The following is a 19,996-nucleotide window of genomic DNA, read 5'->3' as shown; positions in this document are numbered from 1 at the left end:
GAGGGAGGATACCCAGCTATCTATGAATAGTACCACAGAGAGATTCGCACTGTTCAGTCAAAAATAGGGGTCTTTCTTGCCACCTCCGTATCCTTCCTTACCCAACTGACAGGGGCTATACCCTGTCTAGTGGACCCTCCGTTACACCGGCTGATCAACTCGAGCCTCGGGGGCTTTACAGCGCTGATCAGGCCACTACTCGCCTACATAGGGCTAATATACGTAGTTGTGGCAAGCGAGGCATTAAGCTTTAACAGAATAAACAATGCGCGCCAAATGTTTAATTACTGTCTCTGGCTACCAATATTTCGCAAATAGTGGGTCCATGTATGCCTGTATTGCTGTTTTCCCATTTCATGCCGCTCTTCATTAATGGATCCTATTCGTTGGCTTACTGATTTAGGGCATTGCTTAACCTACATTCCATGCATCTTGTGCGAGTGCGCAATCTAGCCTTGGTTGGGTTAGCTCAGCTGCATCGCGAAAGAGTGTGGAAGCCGACGTGGGTTGAAGCAAGGATGGAGTGTGGGTTATGCGATGGGCGGCGCTTGTCCAGAGCGACTGCTGCTATACAGAGCCTCGTCCACCCGCGTCTCGAAAGTCCTACTACGCCCAAGTTGCAAAGCAAGATAGTGGATGATAATCAAATGTTCAGAGTGATGCTCCACTATGTCGTTGTAAGTGCGGTAATATCCAACATTTATTCTACCTGCCAGGCAAGCTCGTCACCACCCAGTGAGTCTCAGGTATCTCCCCCGAGAGACAATCAGTGGGCGAACGACAATGCGAAAGTGAAACAAATGATTCTTTGTTTCACGTTAAATACATTAGAAAACAAAACTTCCATTGTGAAGTCCATTCGTAACAACGCAGCGACCGATAAAGCAATCTTGGATGGTTCCGTGTCCTCTATGAATTTACCCGGCAAGGATCGTCTCGTCCTAGGATCTTAGCATAATCCATAATTCGAATGAAGGAGCTTAGCATCCAGCAGTCGCTATAGCCCAGTGCCTTCTTGTAACTTCCGTAATCAAGCCGCTGTCGGTTGAGCTTGATCGAAAGATGGCGGTTAACCTCCGCGACAGACAATGTTGTAACAACTATAAAGAACCCCATCGCCTCCCTGGAGCAAAATACCTTAGACCACCCTCCATCGTCATTCTACAGCACAATAAACACAACAGACGCTGATCGAGATGTCCCATCGCCAATTGAAACCTAAAATACTACCGTTGGAGAGTGGATTTTCAGAAGAGCATCACTATTTGAACTATCGACAATCGCGAGATGAACAGCCCCAGAGTCAACAGGTGACGCGCCAGCATTTGCAGGGCAGACGTACGGAGGACTTCAAATCGCCAGGTCAACCACCGCAGAGCCAAGGTATAACGACTCAAAAGTCCCCTCGCATAAACTCAGAAGACCAATCACCGCAGCATCATGAATGGCCAAGCCAACATTCACTGAGCGAAGCATCAGAGAATGAACCCTATCAGATTCCTGACGATACTAAAGAAATGCTGACGATATTTAAGGATCGTCTCGGCCCTCTTCGTCATAAGAGGCAAGATGAAGAGAAACAATTCCTGGCTAGACAGAATTCTTCTGCGCCCTCAACCACTAAGACTACTGCAGCACGCGAGTCGAAAAAGAAAGCTAAAAGAGTTCGTTTTCAGGAACGGTCCCCACAGGAGCTCAGCAAGTCATCAGGGAAGCGCAGGGCGCCTTAATACCTCTGAGCATCGTACCTACAACCTAGATCGCCTGCTGTATATGCGGCTCAGGGGTTGATGTAACTAGGAAAGAAATTCCTAGTTTTCATACTTTCGCTTCATTAGCTTTACGAATAGTACTCACCTGCCCTTAAACAGTGAGGAATATTTATATTGTACCATGTCTTATACTATTATGCTTCGTAATATAGTGATACCAAATGCAAGAGCATAGATGGTATTAGAAGATATTCACCATGAATTGGGTAGTAGTAACATGACTAATTGATAGCATAGCCTATATAGATTTCTGAAGAGACGCCTTGACAGGATTAGGGCTCTCGAATATTTCCGACAGTTCCTCCAAAGTGTGTCCCTTGGTCTCAACGGAGAAGAAGTAGCTGACAGCTGCTTCGAACAGATCCCACACAATGAACACAATATATGTATACCAACCAATATTCTTGAGGGCGATGGGAAAGCAAAATTGGTTGAGCAAAGTAAAACCGTGCGCAATGGAGAAAGTAAGGCCGACGCCCTTCCCGCGCGTTTCATACGAGAGCGCCTCCACTGGATACAGTGCCTGAAGAGGCGTCATTCCGAAATTATAGCAGAACCCGAAAATAAAAATGAAGGCGATTCCAGCAGAGGCGGCGGGGGTAGCCTCGGTTTTATCGAATATACCGGAACCGATGGTGATACAAGCGAAGCAAATTGAGCATGCGACAGCAGTCCAGATAATGGTTGGCCGACGACCCATCCTCTCGATTTGGCTCGCGCCCAGGTAGGATGCAACTGTGGAAACCACAGTGTAACCAAGGTTCACATTCAAGACCTGATTAGAGTCGGTGATGCCGGTGGTAAGAAGCATCGCAGGGAGATAGTACGTGACAACGGCGTTTCCCGAGCATTGGCCCCAGATGCCGGTGATCAAAGCGTTGATAAAACGCCATCGTCCTGCTTTGGTTTGGTAGAAGTCGCGGAAATCCCACCAACGTTTGTCCGAGCCGGAGAGAGAAATAAACTCTCTGTACTCTTGCAGCTGTAGCTGTACAAGAGGATGGGAGGGATTTCCTTCCCCGTGGTACTTCGCAAGGAATTCCAGGGCCTGCTCTTCCTGGCCATGGGAATAAAGCCATCGCGGAGATTCAGGAAAGAACAGCACAGATACCAACACAATTCCAGGGCAGATCATTTGACACCACAATGGGATTTGCCAGGATTTATTGCCTGCATATCCAGCTGACCCTCTAGTTACCCCGGCAGCGATGAGCGATCCAACAGCATAGGTGCAGTTGTAAAATGCCATGATGATTCCACGATATGCTGGCGGACAGACCTCGGCACACCAGATGGAGCTAGTTGATCGTACTATATTCACACCAAATCCTAGAAAGAAACGGCCAGCCACAAACTGAGGCACTCCATGAGATAGTGCGGAGAGGAAGGTACAGGCCACAACGATCAAGGAGCCGATAAAAGTGCCCCATCGTCTGCCACGAAAGTCACACGCTGGCCCACTGAATGGCAGCGAGCAAATTCCACCAACCGTATACATGGCGGATATATACCCGATTTTCGCTCCGTTTTTCTCCACCCCGAACTGGTCTCTGAACGACTCTAGAGCAGGGAGTGACCCGAAGATAGATCCATCATAACCTGTAAAGTATTTAGCACATCTCTCTCTGTACACTGTTGCATCGGAAATTACGAACCGTTCATGGTCGAGCACAGAAATGCGATCAGGCAGAAGATGTATAATTTTCTTAGGTTTGGAGACCATGGCGACGGCTTCTCCGCTTGAAGAGCTTGAATTAGGGCCTGGCGACTAGGAGCCTGTTTGCTGTTGCTTGTAGTGGTCTCAATGGGGAGTTTTTGGTCGATCATTTCTTCATCAACCGGCAGTGAAGTCGCCATGGTGAGGATTCGGAATGATAGCTAACGGTCGTTTGTCCGACACCACTCGTGCAGTAACTTATGAAACAAGAGCTAGCATCTCCTATTTATTGGCCATGGAGACACAAAAATGGATGCTGATTACGAGGCGCTAGTGTCACTATACCAGTGGGCCCATGTCCACGTTTCCAACCGAAGCTTAAACCCTAAGTCGCAATAATATTCGGGCGGGGATTCCTCCGCTGCTCGGGCGAAGGCTTCCTCCGACACTAAACTCTCCCCTTTCCCCACAAATGAGTCGGGATAGACTACCGGAGAATACGGGGAAACAGTGGAATCCGTATTGTAGCCATAATCATATTGGTGGTAGACACTATGCACCGTTTCCTGGCCCACGGAAGCCATTGAACCGTTATGTGCATGCCGCTATGTTGAGGTCAAATACCGAAACTGCGAGAAAATTGCCACCAATAAACATGAGTTCTAATATATGGGACCTTGCTTGCTGTTCAGCCTATCCTACTATTTGTTCGGTGTGCGGCAGCTAACATGGCCCAGTGCAGGTATCCTACATAGCCTTATGTCAATAGTGAACACAAGCGAGGAATTGAGCTAAGCACGGCACTATGTTATTCTATGGAATAGAAGACTTTGCCAGATTATATTATATACATGGGAGGGTCAAGACATCTTGCGGCAAGTTCGGAGGCTGGCACCACCTCTCGTAAAGTTCCTTCCGGGAAAACTGCCTCTTCCCCTTGCTAACAGCGAATACGGCGGTAGCGATGACCATGTCTCGCCCTGGTATACTACAGATCTCATGCTCGATAGTAGGAATCAACGTTCGCGGGACCATCAGATTGGTGTTTGGATCCGGCTTTAGCACTTTGCCTTCTAGTGAACATTCCGAAGCAAACAGATTCTTGATGCCGCTAGCGTCACCATCGCCAATAACTAGTGAGCCCGTGTCACATTCCATGCGACCTCCAAAGCCGACATCCAGGCCGTCTCTTGTTCCATCCCAGTTTTCCGCCAAGATGGAGATGCGGCGTGGTTGTTTGACCTCTATCGAGAAGGCCCCTTCAACGAGTCTAAGTTTTTCAGCAGTGGAAGATCCGGACCGGGTATCCCGAATACGATGAACTCGAATATGCCAATCAGGCCACTCGTCAGAAGGAGGAACAAGGAGTGTGTGGATTTCTATGCTGCCTGAACGCCATGGCTTCCATCCGCTGCGTAAGCATTGAACCTCCCGGTTGTTAATCAGAATGGTCTCAATGGTAGGACTGTTAATTGTCTGCCATCGAGTGATCCAGGTGTCCCCCTCATCTCTACTGATAGCGAGGGTGCTATCTGGAGCCATCTGCGTCAACAATAGCCCAGTTGGAACACTGAACCCGAACGCGGAAGAATATGCGAACTTGCTATACTTGGCCTGTGTCGCCTTGAGGGGCCAGACACAAAATTGGCCAGCAGAAATCATAAAGTGATGCTGGCCTGCTGGGTGATCACACAGTATCTGGAACGGTGCCGAGAGCAACTGGACGCCTGACACAAGTGACTTCGATTCGCGACCGGAGGCCAAAGGATGAGGGAGCTCGTCTGCCGTCCAGAAATCATCATTGGTCGCCAGTCCTAACATGATAAAGCTTTTCATAGCCCAGTACGGTGACTGGGGTGAGTTATAATCCTCGCACATAAACATATTTGGGTATAGGTAGCCAATGGTGAGGGTTCCGTCCAAAGCAAAGACATTATCGGAATGTGTGGCCCACCACCTCAAATGGCGAAGTAGCATTCCCTTAACGAATCCTGGGGACGTGTAAGGGCTTGAAGAATTGCAGGCTTTGGCCAGTGCAAACGCTGCGTAGAACGCGCCCATGGCAAATCGATAGGTTAAGGATCGGCCAAATGGAATTGGTGCCCCTTCCTCGTCAAAATACCTCCAGAACTGATCTGCGAACTCTTGCGCCTGTTGGATGTATCGAGATACACGCTCGGGATCCGAGTCAGAAGCGAATATAGTGTACAGCAGTTGACTAAACTGAATGGCGAAGCTACCGGAATAATAGTCTGCCTGGCGACCGTATGTTTCCTCTCCATCTGTCGCATCCTTTCTCCACGGGCCATCCGCGGCCCATCCATTGCCCAACTGAAACGTGTCGAGGAGAGCAAAATCTTCCTCGATGAATTCTTTGACATTATCGTAAGGAACGCCGCATACTCTATGGAGAGCAAGGTTGGCAAAGATCCTAAACCAGCGCCAGTTGTTTTTGGGCATCACTTTCTCATTCAGCCCCGAGAGCCATTCGACCAGGTGGTTGCGACTTTCGGCTGGTAATGGCTCATAAAACGTGGATGGAGCTAAAAGGAGCGCAAATGATATCGCCTCAGCCTCCACCATGCGTTGGTCCCAGTCTTCTATCGCTCCCCAGTACTCATGATGCGCTGGATCAACTCCGTTGGCAAGTCCCGATACCAAGCGATCTGCATATGCCTTGAGCGTTGGGTCCGCCGCCGTGGATGATTCTGCGCACGCAGCAGCTATAGCCCATATGGGCCGTGCAAAGCCTTCTAGGTCTGCCGCTGCTTCATCGAAGTGTGCTCCTGAGTATGTTGGTAGTCGTACCCGCGCTTGTTCTGGCGAAAAATATGGTTCAAGGGCCTGAACAAGGGCTCTTGTCGCGACAATCACATCCTCTTTATCGCGAAAGAAATTGTCGGAGAATCCATGAAGAGGAGGCATTGAATCCGAGTTTCTTGGCAACGTCCAGTATGATGATTGATATTATTGAAGGGCTGCAGTCCCGAGCTCCCGTCAATTGAAGATAAAACCCCCCGCTGTAATCAGTAAGATAATGCGTACTGAAGGATCATCCCGTGAGTACAACGCTACTTTATCCTCGGCATAATACCCTACAGTAGTGGGGTGACATCGGCCGATTCCTTGGTCCGTGAGATGGCAGAGTTGCATCGCTAATTCGGTCCTTCCCCACAATTGCCCCAGATTTCGGGGACAAAAACGAGGTCTATTAGATTCAACCCCACAGAGGGTGGGGGTGCTGGAATAAGGGACCTCAAGCCCCCCATCATTTGCTGGCATTGACCTGCTCCTTGGGCTCGATCTTCCTACGAACGCAACAAGATGGAATCCCCCGACGTCCGAGGGACTGCAGTACCTCTCAATTCGGACACAGAAACGCCCGCTTGCCAATCCTGTCGGAGCCGTAAGCTGCGGTGCTCCAGGGACCTTCCCTCCTGCACGCGATGTCAACGCCTGGGTCAGTGCCCCCTTGCCTTGTGTCCGAGGGGTTTAGACTAACGATGTGATAGGTGTGGACTGTTACTATGACTATACAAAGAATAAACCAGGGGTCAAAGTTGGCATCATTCAGACGCTTACTCAGCGAGTGGGTACGTAGTTAGGATAACCCTACAATATGAGTCGGTCAGGTTGCTGATATGGCGTAACTAGAGTCATTGGAAGCTCAGTTGGAAGCACTACGCACCCAACATCAGGCTGTTAGTGGCATTCCAAGTCCTGCAAGCACGGTTCAGGATGTGAACGCTCTTCGAACCTTAGTTTCATCAATGATGGAGGAGTGGCGAGAGAATAACACTTCGCCAAATAACATGTCAGATCAACGTCTAAACTCCCCACAGGATCGAGATGTGCATGATTCTACCGTGTCAGGTTCAAGTCCTGAAACATCACGGAAAAGACCATGTCCAGACTCCAGGAGCTCCGTGGATCCTACTTTCCAAGTGCAGTTGCCCCCAGATAACTTGATGAGTGGCATTCTGGATGCATACTTCTCGGTCGTTCATCCTTTCATCCCAATTCTACATGAACCACTCTTCCGATCTCGCCTTCGTGACCCAGCCGAAAGGCCAAAGCTTATGCCCATACTTCATGCAATGATGGTATGTTCCTTACGGTACGTTGCAAACGAAAGGCTTGCTACAGAATGGAGTACATCCCACCCGGGCGCGCTCCAGAAGTCCAGAGATTTTGTAGTTCTCTCAAGTATAGATAGCCTGTCGGTAGAAGGTGCACAGTCCCTGGTTATCATTGCCTTTGTTCATATATGCGATGGTAACGCAAGCAAAGCGTGGCCAATTGTTGGAGCTCTGACTAGAGCTGTTGTGTACATGGGACTTCACTGCGAGCCAGATGAGGATCAGCAGGGAGATTCTTGCGTTCAATCATTTAGATATCTGCCATCAGTTCGGGTGTGGACGGAAATGGAGGAGCGACGTCGAGTATTCTGGAACGTCTTTCTTTTGGACCGGTAAGAACTCCAAGTTTCATCGATAGTGGCCATCGTCTTACATCCATACAGATTTTGTTCCTTCACCACGGGGTATGTAATGCACTGCTTCAATTTCATTGATCAACTACACTAATCCATCCTCCTATTGCCTGGCAGATGGAATATGAGCCTATCCAGTGATGATGTGAGACTCCGTCTTCCCAGTGATGGAACATACTGGGCTAAAGAGGAGCCAGTCACTACACCATTTTTCAACATATGGGATACATCCCTAGCAAAAATCGGAAAATCAGTGTCATTCCTCCCAGGCCACTTTTCTTCGATCGCCGATAAGGAGAAAGATGTGGATATTAATCCCTCAAGATCCGAACGTGTCTCCCCGGTCTTGCAGGCACCTGGAGCCCGGTCAGTGGACCTCTCTACAATAGGCTCCTTTTCATATTGCATCGAGGCGACCGAATCACTGAATCGTATTGTGAAGTATTTTCTCCAACGACCAGTTAACTTCCAGAGCAAGCAGGAGTTCGGTGCTTGGCTGACTCGCTTCAAGGAGTTGGATCTCCAGCTTATCCAGTGCGTAGCCTTGCCCCATAGTACGATCACATCTTTGCTCTTACTAACACTCTGTGCCATGTCTAGCTGGAAGATGTTCCTCCCTCGGCGGTGGAAAGACTCTAACATTTCCAAAGAGCCTGCATTCGTGCATATGGATCCCAACTTAACCCTGGCTCACATTACCCACAACACGTCAATGATTCTTTTACATCAGTGCATTGCCTATCCACGGGCCAACCTCGTGGATAAGCTGAAACAAGCAAGTATCTCGAGTGCTGAGACGTGCCAGCTAGCCGCGTCGGAAACAGCCAATATAGTTCAAAAGTATCTACAATATACACCCTTTGTGGGGCTTGTGAATGCTCAGTTCGTGTTTTGCGCTTTCGTCAGCGCCCGTGTAATGCTTGGTAAGTGCCAATCGCACTTCCTTTGGTCAAACTCACTAAATCATAAATGCTAGTACATTCACACCTCCACCGCACTGAGCTTCCCGAGGGATACAGCGTTCTTCTATGGAGTCTTCAGCAAATGTCAGCCCGATGGGTGTCATCGAACCCAAACTTACGATTGACACTGAAAACCGATAACTTTGCCAGTGGCCTTCTTTCTCAGCTTCAAAAGCTGCAGGAGCGGTGCAAGTACGTTGAACCTTTCGAATTGGACGCCTTGGGGTATGCTATTGAAGTAAGCTTTGCCCTTGGAATACGTAGTCCACCGGCCAGCTTAGGTGAGAGTCAGTGGATCAGGGAGCGACGGGCCCAACAGCGACATAGCATCATACCGGTGAATGGCCAGCGCTCCCATTATATGAACAGTAGTCCTTGCGCGCACAGATCTGATCAATGTAGCGATCATGACCACGCGTCGCAACCGGTTGTAGCACCATCCGTGAACGTGACGCCTTCTGGTCCTCAGGTAGCGTCAGACGCGACAATTAGAGATATGGGCCAGTGGAATGGGAATCAGATATCAAACCAGCAACGTATGGATACGTTGCGTACTCGGGATGCATATGCCACTCAGACTGGCCCAGTGGATGGCCTATTCCCTTCAGCCAGTGCAGCCTCACCACTCGATGGCTCAGACAGCTTTGCAGCGTTGTCTAACTTCCTTCTGGACCCTCAATATCTGGACATGGACCGAATTATCAGCTTTCAGGACTCGTTCACTCATTAGTAACGATAGAGCATTGTGGATGATGAGTGGCATAGGACAATGGAAGGTGTTCTCTTGATTCAGTAACGCATTTTCGAATTATTAGCAGTGTCCATACTCCCTAGAACGCGTGTATATTCACTCCACAATTTCCGCACCAGGGCCGAAATCATGTAGCTTGTGAACCGATGAAGATCCTCGGGGCTCGGGCGATGGATCCACCCGAGCTGCACGCTGCCTATACAGCTCTCCCACTTAAAAAGTTTAGCCAACCGGATAATTGTTCGACTTTAGCAAGACAGATTATTGTGAGCTAGCAATCTACGAAAACGCCAGCGCATCTTGTTCTTTTCACTATGGCGCCTCACGTCCTCAGTACGTCGCCCATCATGGATGATGGACGGACACACAAGGCAGTTGCCAAGCCACCACCTGTAAGAGAAGCCAACAATGACAATCTGAAAGCCCAGCTCGCCTTTCTCTTCCATGAAAACAACCTAGCAAAGATCATCGGTGTGGCTGAGACACTGCTTGAAAACAATGTAAGCAGGTGATCGTCGTTGACTATCGCATAAACCGCGTACTTATAACTAACCTTTTCCAAGGATCCTCCTACCAGATTCCCAGAAACAGTACCGCAAGCAGGTACTGACCGAGGGGTGTACCGATGCAGAGACGCCGAATTCTGGACTTGTGGCTTTTTCCCCGGTAGCCTGTATTGCCTGCTTGAACGTATGAGGAAGTATCCTGGTGCAAGCTTGCAAAGCCTCCCAGAGGGTCCACATATAGCACCCAGTGAACATTCAAGAGGAATCTGGAATCACGATATCCTCATTTCTCAACTTACCGATCTGTGTCGCAAATGGTCAGAGCCATTGCATGCCATGTCCCTTCGACAGGACACCCATGATATCGGATTTATTATCCAACCTGCCCTGCAAAGAGACTGGGAGCTCTTCGGAAATAAACGAAGTTTGGACTCTATTCTTACCGCGGCAGAAAGCCTCGCTACTAGATTTGACGAGCGTGTCGGGGCGATTCGAAGTTGGGATCGGTTCACTAATGTCCACCATGACATCAAAAGCATGGATGATGATTTCCTGGTGATCATAGATAGTCTGTGCAGTAAGGCAAATTGCTATTCTCATGTGACGATAGAATAGCAGGACTAACATGTTACTAGATCTTGATCTACTGTTTTACGCCGGAAACCATCTCCATTCCGAACGCCTACTATCTATAGCATCCACCCATGCTACTACCCTACTATCGACTCATCTCCGACTCGAGTCCGGGCCGAGCGGTGAAAAGCGTTACTCTACATATCATGTCGTAAACTTCGTTCCATCGAATGAAGGAAATGTCAAGCAAAAGCTCACCGCACAAGGCTACTCCGACACCTCGACATGGGCCCGTGGTCAAGCGTGGGCGATCTTAGGATACGCTCAAACGTATACTTGGACTAAGAACGTCGAGTTTCTTGACGCTGCTAAGGGGCTTGCCGACTACTTCATACAGCGCATGGAATCCTCTCCGCCAGTTGTGGAACAGGAAGGTCGGGGGCGTTACGTTCCGCTATGGGACTTTGACGCGCCGATCACTCATACAGGTACTAACGGTGATCAGGGCCCATTGCGGGATGTTTCCGCTGGATTAATCGCTGCCAACGGGATGCTGATATTGTATGGACAGCTAGCAGGGATTGGGGAAGTAGTGGAGGCGAAACGGTACTTAACCTATGCGCTGAATATCGCAAAGGATACTGTGGAACTCGCATATAATCAAGATGAGATGCGGCTGAGGCTTTGTGAGAAGGATGGGGTTACGGAGATTGAATCATACGACGCTACCAAGGGCCTTCGCTTTGATGCAATACTTGAGAAGTCAACGGCCAATTTTAATGGCAACCACCCTGATCGTTCTTGGGATCATGGCTTGGTGTATGCGGATTACTACTTTCTTGAGCTCGGGAATCGCCTTTTAGACATGGGGTTACTTTGATAATTAGATAGAATTGCAATACAGTACTAGATATCAGGTATTCTATATATAACTACTTTGTATTCATAATTTATGTAACTAAGCTTTTTACGATATTCCTCTTGGCCTACCTTTTTATTCTCAGTCAATAACAAAGGCAATTGCATCCTTGACCTTGTTTTGCTTTCCTGGTTGGTTTCGCATGTTACCCTTGCTGAGCGATATCACATAAATATACTGGGCACTAGCATAATAGATATAGAAAGCACACAGTAGTAAATCTACAGGGCAATCGTGGGATCACGTGCGAGATATGCTTCAGGAACCAGGATATCTGCTATCAAATATGGGAGCTACCCTTTTGGCATTATGCGTGGAAAGCATTCTACGCCAGTGCTGGACTGACCTGTCGGACCTGTCGGACCTGTCTGTCCTGTGTGCTCTGTGTGTTCTGTCTGGTCTGGCTGGGTTGCTGGACCTGATCTAGATTGCTTAGATTACCTGTCCTCCTTGGCCTGCATGACCTGCCTGGATTACTTACACTGCTTGAATTGCTTTACCTGTCTAATTTATCTGAGAATCTGAACTGTCTATTGAACCACTTAATTGGCTTGAACGCTTAATCTAACATATATTGATTAATATTATATATACCCCATAGAACCTAGAGAAATGATATAAATATGATGTTTCCGGTTATATTCACTATTACTGATCCAAATAACAAGTTGCTTTCCCTCGCTTCGCTCCAACGGTTTGTTTCCTTTATAAACATACTAATACTCTCAGGCATCATTTTGTGCATGTGTCAACGTCTCATATGCTGTAAAGAGGCCATTCTGCCTAGCTGGTCGTTGTCTCTCAGTGAGGTTCTCTGTCTCCGGCATATCTAATCCCATTCTGAACGACAGCGCATTAAAGCCAACTTCGGTAATGTTACCCAAGTGTAGGTTCAGCTTTCCACCACAGAGCCAGGACTCAGGTTCTTTCCCATTGTCAAACTGAGAATGGAACTCTAAGGCAGCTCGGAGTCGCGTTCCCAAGTCCGTTTCGTAGAGGTCAGTCCCTTGGATGCGGCTGGTCTCTGCCACATGAGCCATGGATGCAAAAGAGTAGCCAGTGTGCTCCATATCTCGGCATGTCTCTTGTGCCTGACCATCCTCCTGGAATGTAGTTTGATTAAACCACCAAGCAATGATTGCGTCTGGGGAGGAGCTTTGCCCGCGAGCTGCGACCGGGTACTCTCCGTCACTCTTCAGGTATACTGTGGCTGGGATTCGTTTCAAGAACCACCCCATTGCGGTGTTATATGAGTCAGGGTCCTCGAGGAATACGGCCATCATGATAGCCGCTTCGGTCATAACTGAACAGCCGGACGGGGTTAGCTACTTCGTGCTTGTGTCTATCCTACCCGTGACGGATTGATAGCATACCTAGCTCCCAGTTCGCAACATTCTTTGCCGTTCCGTTCACCGTTAGTGGCATATACACTTTACGCAACATATCCCCGAACTGCTGGATGCCATCGTCCGACCACCCAGCGTTCGTATAGCGAATAATTTCACCCGCTCGTGCCCACACAGAGCCCACCCAGCCTGATTGTAAGGGTGCATTGGAGTTGTTATGGCCTTGGATTGTGGACGAGTACGCGTCCATAATCCGAATCGCCTGGCGAGCGTACGCCTCGGTGCCATTGATCGCCCAAGCCAGAGCATTGGCATACGCTGCCAGGGAATCATCACGTTCCGCCTTGCATCCGACATCCGGGTCCGAGTAAGGGCCGCACTCAACGATGACATGCGGCGATGGGGCCTGGGGGTTGCTGACAAACTCGTCGTCCATAAGCGCATCGTAGGCATCCGCCCAGGGTTGCTCGCGCTTGTTCACTTTGGATATGACAAAGTCCAGTTGGGATTGACTGATCATTGCTCCAGGATGGACCCATTTCGCCGGCGCTAAGTCAGTCGTTGGTATGTCTTGTCCATACCCTGATTGGACTATAGCAGCGAGAACTAAGGGAAGACCTTTCCAGGATATCATGTTGTGAGGTTAATGAAGTATGCCCTCAGGTGGTGATTGGTGCTCCAGTATGTTGCTCTTTATAAATGACATTGTTCTACAGAATTGCTCCACTCTTATCTCGCTTCAGTCAAGGAGGACTTTCTGCTTCGGATCCTCGTTTCAGGTCGTGTATCGGAGACGCGGCACGAGCATTCCACCGATCGTGAGGAATTCACAACTGCACCGGCCGAAGAATCCGCCCGAGTGAAGTTTGGCTTGAGTTGCACTTAATCGTAAAAGCGGGGATGAGCGCTAACGTTGCATTTCTATGCTAGAGCTTCTTGATTTAGATAGGATCTGCAATGCAGGGGACATGAATATAAACAATGACTCCTTGCATGCGGCATGTCGAAGAGAGCTCAATACACAGCTCACAGTCTCTCTTTTGTGAAAATGATCGCCATTGGTGCTCTGCGACGGAGTAGCGTCATTGCGCTTGTCGCATGCCTCTTGCAAGTTTCCTCCGCAAAGGATCTATATCTCGATTGCAGCTCCTCCAATAGCGGTGGCGATGGCAGCAAAACAAACCCGTTCAGCTCAATTAAAGAAGCCAATCAAGCTGTGCTAAGCGCGGGAGACAGCTTGAATATCAAGTCAGACACCACATGCTCTGGCACCCTTTCACCACAGGGTAGCGGTACACAAGATCAGCCCATCGTCCTCACTAGCTATGGTGACGGTCCCTTGCCTATCATCAATGGGTCCGGAGCCGCAGAAGCAGTGAGCCTTACCAACCAGGACTATTGGGATGTCTCCAACATAGCCGTGATCAATCCGGCCGCTAACATCGCCTGGCGCCGCGGTATCCTCGCAACGTCGTCCGACGGAACCGTGCACCGGGGTCTATCCATTCACGACGTTACAGTCTACAACGTCGCCGGTGAGACCAACAAGGCCACACAATCCGATGCATTCATCGCCTCGGGCGGAATCCTCGTTAACGGTACCGAGCATAAAAGCCGGTACGATGACGTCCAGATATTCAACAACACAGTCTATGACTGCGGGGGCGGCGGCATCAAGGTCCGTGTAGGCCAGATGGATAATCGCGGCGAAGGAGTACACGTGTTCGCCAACAACATCTCCTACGTCGGCGGAGACGGAATCGTGGTATCCTACGGCGCTTCACCGCTCATTGAAAGCAATCTTTGCGGATTCCTCGGACATGGAGAGTATCCTTGGACCGGGGGCAATTTTGCCGGAATCTGGGTTCTGGGCTGTCGCGATGCGGTCATGCGATTCAATGCCGTGCACGACTCTCTCATGTCGCAGATAGACAGTGAGGCCTTCGATTGTGATTGGGGAAATGAGGGTACCTGTACTGTCGAGTACAACTACAGCCACGATAACGCTGGCGGTATATTTCTGAATTGCGATGGCTGCGGTACCCCTGGCGGAGCGAGGCAAATCGTTCGCTACAACATTTTCCAAAACGATTGCCGCATGTATAGCAATGGAGACAATGTGGAGATGGACTTCTATAACAACGTTGTCTACTGTCCGGATAAGAAGTTTGAGATTGCCGTCCCGCCGAAGACGAACTTGTCGAACAATATCTGGGTTGGCACTAAGGATTCGACCTTGCCCACGGGTGATTCAATTGAGTGGCATGGAAACCTTTTTCAGACTGTGCCACAGCCGGATGATGCAGCGGGCATTGCTGAAGAGGCACAATTTATGGATCCGGGGACAGGGAAAGACACCATCGACTCGGTGGATGGGTATAAATTGCGATCGGGGAGCCCTGCTCTACTGAAAGGGGTGGTTGTATCTGATAATGGAGGGAGAGACTTCTGGAATAACGAAGTGTCGTCTGAGGAACGGCCGAATATTGGATCTTACAATGGAAAGGGTCTGTGAGGCCGAAGGGTGAATTTGGACTCATTCTTGTTGATAGAAAACATCATCATTGTTGCTTGCTGCGGTGACCCGTATTCAGAAAGCAGCCCCATCCGCCCTAACATCAGATTAAAGGACAGCTTGAATAGTATGTATAAGGTTATCCCAGCAATGATTGATATACGAGTATGGACTCTAATAAATATAAGAACCACAGGTTATACAACCTCGCAGGGTAACATTCCACAACCTATTCTTTATAACCTATCAGAATTGATAAGGAAGATGTAATATTGAGAGCCGACACATACCGGGCTTCAAAGCCTTTGCTGCATGGTTCCACGCTATACATGTGTCCAAATTGGTGCATCTCCTTATTTCATCGGGCTCGCGCCTCCCATAAAAACAACCACTCGCGTAAATTTTCCATCCGCGCCAACATCAAAGAAGTTACAGTTGTGCATATCATCTTTTGACCCATCCAACTGCTCGCCAGTAAAGTGATGTTCCGTTGCGACCCTTCCATTCGTTTCATCGACCATAAGACTTGTTATGTCATGTCGCATATGCTTGGTGTTATTCAGGAAGTCGGCGAACACGCGGCGGATCTCGTCGGGACCAGTCGCTGTGACATGAGCAGTCTCGATGGTGAATGTCGCGTCCGGGGCGAAGTACGACAACACAGCGTCGAGGTCCTTGGCATCCACTGCCTTGAAATAGCTTCGCGCTAACCCCGTGAGCTGGTCGCGAGTCGGAATCGGGCTCTGCGAAGCGGACATTGGGATGATGTGGGTAAGGCTGTGATTTGGTAATGGGAAAGACCCAGGGATATGGACTTTTCTTTTGCTGTAGGTATGACTGAAAAGGCAATATAGATTAATTGATGGATGATGATCAGCAAAAACAAAGAGGTGGGGGATTCGAATTGTCGATCCGTGGTAGTGTTGTGGGTCTTCAATTCTAAGGGCCTGGGAGAGGTCGAATCAGGTGCACATGCGTACCCTAAGTACTCACTCTACCAGAACATCCTCATAACGAAGATACCCAGTTGTTCAATCGCATATAACTATGAATAAATATACCCAGAATGGAGAAATAAAAACACTCCTGTTTAATTGGAGTTAACATACAAAGACTTTCTTCCAGGATTTAGTGATTGCGCTGATGTTAGTCGGTGTTACCCAACCGTTACATTTAGACCGAAAACGAAAGGTTTCCCCCTGTCTAATATTTGTCTGGGGGACTGTAAGAATTCTTTCCCACTGGGCTTGACATTGTGCCCTAATGGACAGGCTGTAGGGTAGCTGTGATTAGTTTGATTTGGATTGTCATCATCTCCAATCCCGCCGCGTCGCCTGGAAGGTAACCCCAACTATAACAGGGATACATGCATTAACCATTCCACAGTGGAGATCTACACCAACAGTGAGTGGCTGACAGCACAGCTGTTGGTGGCTATTTTATGCGCCAATCCTTTAACGTACCACTCCCTGCTACACAATACCTTTCCTTCTGAGGTAGCAACAAATGGTCCAACGGATTTACTGGCCGGATGATCAGCCGCTTCGCCGCCTGGATGTGCGAACTATAAGTCCATGAAGGTATATTAATCCCCTTAATCCGCTTCGTTACCATATTGACCGTCCTGGTTCAATTCTAGCGATTTGACCTTTACGATGGAAAATATCCCTTTTCCCACCGTGCCCTATCCACGGATGGAGCCTCCGGCCCACCGTGAGAAGAAAATGAAAGTCCTGGCGTTAGGCATGTCCCGCACTGGGACCATGTGTACGAAAATTATTACAATGATGGCATGATTCATGGCTGACTAGTCTACGAAGCTCTTTATGTCGCCTTAAAGGAACTAGGATACACCTGCTACCATATGGCCGAATGTAACCTCGACCAGCAGAATGATTCATTACGTCTTTGGAATCGCGCCATAGATGCGAAGTTCAATGGGAACGGTCACAAATTCGCAGGCGCCAACTTTGACCAGATGCTTTGGCGTTACGATGTGAATGCTTACCTCGGCTGGTCAATCAACATGGGCGGGCTGACACTAGTTCCAGGCTATTACTGATATTCCCTGCATTCTCTTTGTTGAGGAGCTGATGGATGCCTATCCCGACGCACGCATAGTGCTGACCACCCGCCCCGTTGAGCCATGGTTGGCCTCCATGCAGCGCACCTTCTACGCCATTCTGGGCTGGAAGCGGTGGAGCCTGTTGGAGTTCATTGATCCTGTACCAGCCTCCGCCCCTCATTTAATCTCCTGCTACTAACAGAGGTTCCACCAGACTTACATTGGCCTTTACATCCCACTTCTACGATCTGCACTGTCTGTGTGGACTGGGGGAACGTGGCAAGAGAGTAGTCGTCTACCACACGGCTTCGCTGCCCATTATGACCTTGTACGTACCGCCGCACAGAAGCGAGGGCGCGAGGTGCTGGAATTTAAGGTCCAAGATGGTTGGGAGCCCCTCTGTCAGTTTCTCGGAAAGGAAAAGGAGAAACCGAACCATCCCTTCCCCCATGTTAATGAAGGGGATTTCATTACGAAGTTCCATTATATCATTTTTTGGATGCGGCTGGTTGGGGTGCTCAAGCCATGGCTGACATGGATCGTCTTCCCTGTAGCTGCCGCGACCGCGAGCTGGTGGTGGTACCGCTCTTAAACTAAGGCTTCACTCTCTGACTTGTATCTAGCTCATTCTGCACTGGAGGTTGACTCTAACGAACAGTTCCTTGTAGTTTATCAGAACATATTTACCCGCCTCTTGACATCACATGATAAACACACCCTAACATCTAAAAGAAGACCACGTGCAAAAACATGGCATATACGAATCCCGAGGTCGTAGAACTGCGATGTTAATCCTCAGTCTTCCAGTGGAGGTTCTTCTCCTCATTTATCAAAGTCTCAACGATATCGATGACTCTCTGTACCTTGCCAGAACATGCAAAAGGTTATATACCATCTTCGACAGTCCATTGTCACGGGTAAACATCTTCCGTTGCATCATTGTAAGTATCGCCCGCCCGGAAGATCCACCTGTCTAGCTAACCTCTACATAGCAAAGCCAAAATCAACACAAGTATGACACCAAGCTGACTATCGTTCAATCCTACAATCAAACATATCGCTCGTCGCCAGATTCCACTACAGGACATGCACAGATAGCTTCTAAACCTGGTCCCGAGGTCCTCCACCAAGCACTTTTCCCAGCCCACCCACAGCAATTATCCGACGAACAGGTATGGGAAATTGTCTGTCGTTGGCACGGTATGCGAACTCTTTTTTCTCTGTACAGTGATACAACCATCCACGACATATACATGAACGACTGGGCGCCCTGGTGGCACAGTCAAACCCCTGCACTTCTCGGCAACGACCCGCTTCCCCAGCTCTCTGGCCGAACCGTGCATGGCACCTCTGATCAAAAACGCATCCTGTACCACCGATTCTACCAGGCATTAAACTCCCACTGGCTCTCCATCGAATGCCTGGCCCTTGCAAAGGCCACGGTATATCCCACCCCCGAGTCACGAAATGAATGGCAGGCAATTATCTATGCCCAGTGGTGTGGTCAAACCCATCTTTCCCTGCGCGAGAAATTAGATATTCTGCAGGTGACTCTCTTCGTGTGGGAGTTTCTTGCCCGCAAGATCTTCGAGACTATCCCTCTTACTCCACGACTGCAGGAATTCCGCACGAGCAAGGTCTTTCTGCGCCCTCCAAGTGTGATTCAGGCTCTCATACTGCAGAACTGGCCTGATCCAGATTCAATGTGCGATCCCGTGGGGTACTGCGAGCGTTCATCGCCTGAATGCAGGATTCAACGGGTGATGGTGGGGAGGCAACGAGGTGGCAACGAGGGTCCTGAAAATATAGGAAACGAGAGCCCGGGAGAATGGGATATGGGATTACACGATCTAGAAAATTGCATCCATAATTACGTGCGACGAATGAAGATTACTCCCCGCGCGACATGGCGGTCGTACTGGCCCGCGACCTGGGGAGGAAGCTTTGCCAAACGACCTAGATCAGGCCATGCAGCAAATGGTCAATTGAGCATTGGTGTCTTAGATCGATTGTTTCTTTGTCCAGAGACTAATGAGCGGGCGCTAATGGACTTATTATGACGAATCTAGTTAACGTCCGAGATTTTTCTTTGCGATATCACCGACGACCGCTAAGGGCAGTTGTTCCTCCAGCCAACATGAACATTATTACAGAGTTAGGTTCACTTATTCCAGTGCTTAGATTAACCTACCACATACGACCACAGGGTGTGGAGAACAGGGCTTCCCGTCCGCTCAGCCGTACTTAAGCCACACGCCGGGAGGTTAGTAGTTGGGTGGGTGACCACCAGCGAATCCCTCCTGTTGTATGTCTTTTTTTTCTCTGATTTGTTGGCTCTTTGATTGAAAGTGGGCATTGCAGATCCACCAATATATGGGAGAATGTTGTTGTTTGGACGCGGTACGCGTTCTGCCAAGTGTTGTAAATACTTCTGGACC

At 49.1% G+C, this 19,996-nt stretch overlaps 11 protein-coding genes across 11 annotated transcripts; 7 read left to right on the top strand and 4 right to left on the bottom strand.

Annotated features, from left to right (window-relative positions):
• Positions 1-310: 310 nt before the first annotated feature.
• BDV37DRAFT_27940 (uncharacterized protein) lies at positions 311-1,075 on the top strand. The gene has a single exon (XM_032086328.1). The coding sequence runs from the start codon at positions 426-428 to the stop codon at positions 951-953; it is 528 nt and encodes a 175-aa protein (XP_031935794.1). The 5' UTR covers positions 311-425; the 3' UTR covers positions 954-1,075.
• BDV37DRAFT_263273 (uncharacterized protein) lies at positions 883-1,838 on the top strand. The gene has a single exon (XM_032083524.1). The coding sequence runs from the start codon at positions 1,197-1,199 to the stop codon at positions 1,728-1,730; it is 534 nt and encodes a 177-aa protein (XP_031935793.1). The 5' UTR covers positions 883-1,196; the 3' UTR covers positions 1,731-1,838.
• Positions 1,839-2,010: 172 nt separating this feature from the next.
• Positions 2,011-3,629, bottom strand: BDV37DRAFT_290971 (sugar porter family MFS transporter; the record flags this gene model as incomplete). Its single annotated transcript, XM_032088836.1, has 2 exons — positions 2,011-3,371; positions 3,428-3,629. The coding sequence occupies 2 exons, from the start codon at positions 3,627-3,629 to the stop codon at positions 2,011-2,013; spliced, it is 1,563 nt and encodes a 520-aa protein (XP_031935792.1).
• A 518-nt stretch (positions 3,630-4,147) lies between these two features.
• BDV37DRAFT_290969 (glycoside hydrolase family 154 protein) lies at positions 4,148-6,421 on the bottom strand. The gene has a single exon (XM_032088835.1). The coding sequence runs from the start codon at positions 6,352-6,354 to the stop codon at positions 4,273-4,275; it is 2,082 nt and encodes a 693-aa protein (XP_031935791.1). The 5' UTR covers positions 6,355-6,421; the 3' UTR covers positions 4,148-4,272.
• Positions 6,422-6,753: 332 nt separating this feature from the next.
• BDV37DRAFT_290966 (Zn(II)2Cys6 transcription factor) lies at positions 6,754-9,613 on the top strand (the record flags this gene model as incomplete). Its single annotated transcript, XM_032088834.1, has 6 exons — positions 6,754-6,889; positions 6,942-7,022; positions 7,084-7,546; positions 7,583-7,900; positions 8,522-8,844; positions 8,898-9,613. 6 exons carry the CDS (start codon positions 6,754-6,756, stop codon positions 9,611-9,613), a joined length of 2,037 nt encoding a protein of 678 aa, XP_031935790.1.
• A 197-nt stretch (positions 9,614-9,810) lies between these two features.
• On the top strand, positions 9,811-11,593 carry BDV37DRAFT_290964 (glycoside hydrolase family 88 protein; the record flags this gene model as incomplete). Its single annotated transcript, XM_032088833.1, has 3 exons — positions 9,811-10,134; positions 10,198-10,717; positions 10,776-11,593. Exons 1-3 carry the CDS (start codon positions 9,949-9,951, stop codon positions 11,591-11,593), a joined length of 1,524 nt encoding a protein of 507 aa, XP_031935789.1. The 5' UTR covers positions 9,811-9,948.
• A 764-nt stretch (positions 11,594-12,357) lies between these two features.
• On the bottom strand, positions 12,358-13,612 carry BDV37DRAFT_290962 (chondroitin AC/alginate lyase; the record flags this gene model as incomplete). Its single annotated transcript, XM_032088832.1, has 2 exons — positions 12,358-12,935; positions 13,006-13,612. The coding sequence occupies 2 exons, from the start codon at positions 13,610-13,612 to the stop codon at positions 12,358-12,360; spliced, it is 1,185 nt and encodes a 394-aa protein (XP_031935788.1).
• A 414-nt stretch (positions 13,613-14,026) lies between these two features.
• Positions 14,027-15,493, top strand: BDV37DRAFT_290961 (right-handed parallel beta-helix repeat-containing protein; the record flags this gene model as incomplete). The annotated part of the gene is made up of 1 exon (XM_032088831.1): positions 14,027-15,493. One exon carries the CDS (start codon positions 14,027-14,029, stop codon positions 15,491-15,493), a length of 1,467 nt encoding a protein of 488 aa, XP_031935787.1.
• BDV37DRAFT_263268 (nuclear transport factor 2 family protein) lies at positions 15,457-16,369 on the bottom strand. The gene has a single exon (XM_032083523.1). The coding sequence runs from the start codon at positions 16,249-16,251 to the stop codon at positions 15,847-15,849; it is 405 nt and encodes a 134-aa protein (XP_031935786.1). The 5' UTR covers positions 16,252-16,369; the 3' UTR covers positions 15,457-15,846.
• Positions 16,370-17,023: 654 nt separating this feature from the next.
• BDV37DRAFT_27910 (sulfotransferase family protein) lies at positions 17,024-18,330 on the top strand. The gene is made up of 5 exons (XM_032086258.1): positions 17,024-17,073; positions 17,133-17,260; positions 17,314-17,489; positions 17,545-17,718; positions 17,773-18,330. The coding sequence occupies exons 2-5, from the start codon at positions 17,149-17,151 to the stop codon at positions 18,148-18,150; spliced, it is 840 nt and encodes a 279-aa protein (XP_031935785.1). The 5' UTR covers positions 17,024-17,073; positions 17,133-17,148; the 3' UTR covers positions 18,151-18,330.
• A 13-nt stretch (positions 18,331-18,343) lies between these two features.
• On the top strand, positions 18,344-19,618 carry BDV37DRAFT_276053 (F-box protein; the record flags this gene model as incomplete). Its single annotated transcript, XM_032085492.1, has 2 exons — positions 18,344-18,499; positions 18,551-19,618. The coding sequence occupies 2 exons, from the start codon at positions 18,344-18,346 to the stop codon at positions 19,616-19,618; spliced, it is 1,224 nt and encodes a 407-aa protein (XP_031935784.1).
• Positions 19,619-19,996: the final 378 nt, after the last annotated feature.

This window comes from Aspergillus pseudonomiae (assembly GCF_009193645.1).
Source record: "Aspergillus pseudonomiae strain CBS 119388 unplaced genomic scaffold BDV37scaffold_119, whole genome shotgun sequence".
Taxonomy (NCBI): domain Eukaryota; kingdom Fungi; phylum Ascomycota; class Eurotiomycetes; order Eurotiales; family Aspergillaceae; genus Aspergillus; species Aspergillus pseudonomiae.
Note: the sequence above shows the minus strand (reverse complement) of the source record. Positions and strands in the feature narration are given on the sequence as shown.

Excerpts from the sequence above, each read along its gene's own strand:
- BDV37DRAFT_290969 (XM_032088835.1), bottom strand. The coding sequence starts at position 6,354 with ATGCCTCCTCTTCATGGATTCTCCGACAATTTCTTTCGCGATAAAGAG.
- BDV37DRAFT_263273 (XM_032083524.1), top strand. The coding sequence starts at position 1,197 with ATGTCCCATCGCCAATTGAAACCTAAAATACTACCGTTGGAGAGTGGA.
- BDV37DRAFT_27940 (XM_032086328.1), top strand. The coding sequence starts at position 426 with ATGCATCTTGTGCGAGTGCGCAATCTAGCCTTGGTTGGGTTAGCTCAG.
- BDV37DRAFT_263268 (XM_032083523.1), bottom strand. The coding sequence starts at position 16,251 with ATGTCCGCTTCGCAGAGCCCGATTCCGACTCGCGACCAGCTCACGGGG.
- BDV37DRAFT_27910 (XM_032086258.1), top strand. The coding sequence starts at position 17,149 with ATGGAAAATATCCCTTTTCCCACCGTGCCCTATCCACGGATGGAGCCT. Across the intron at positions 17,261-17,313 it reads GTCCCGCACTGGGACCATGT|CTCTTTATGTCGCCTTAAAG; the intron begins GTACGAAAATTA and ends TAGTCTACGAAG. Across the intron at positions 17,490-17,544 it reads AGATGCTTTGGCGTTACGAT|GCTATTACTGATATTCCCTG; the intron begins GTGAATGCTTAC and ends CACTAGTTCCAG.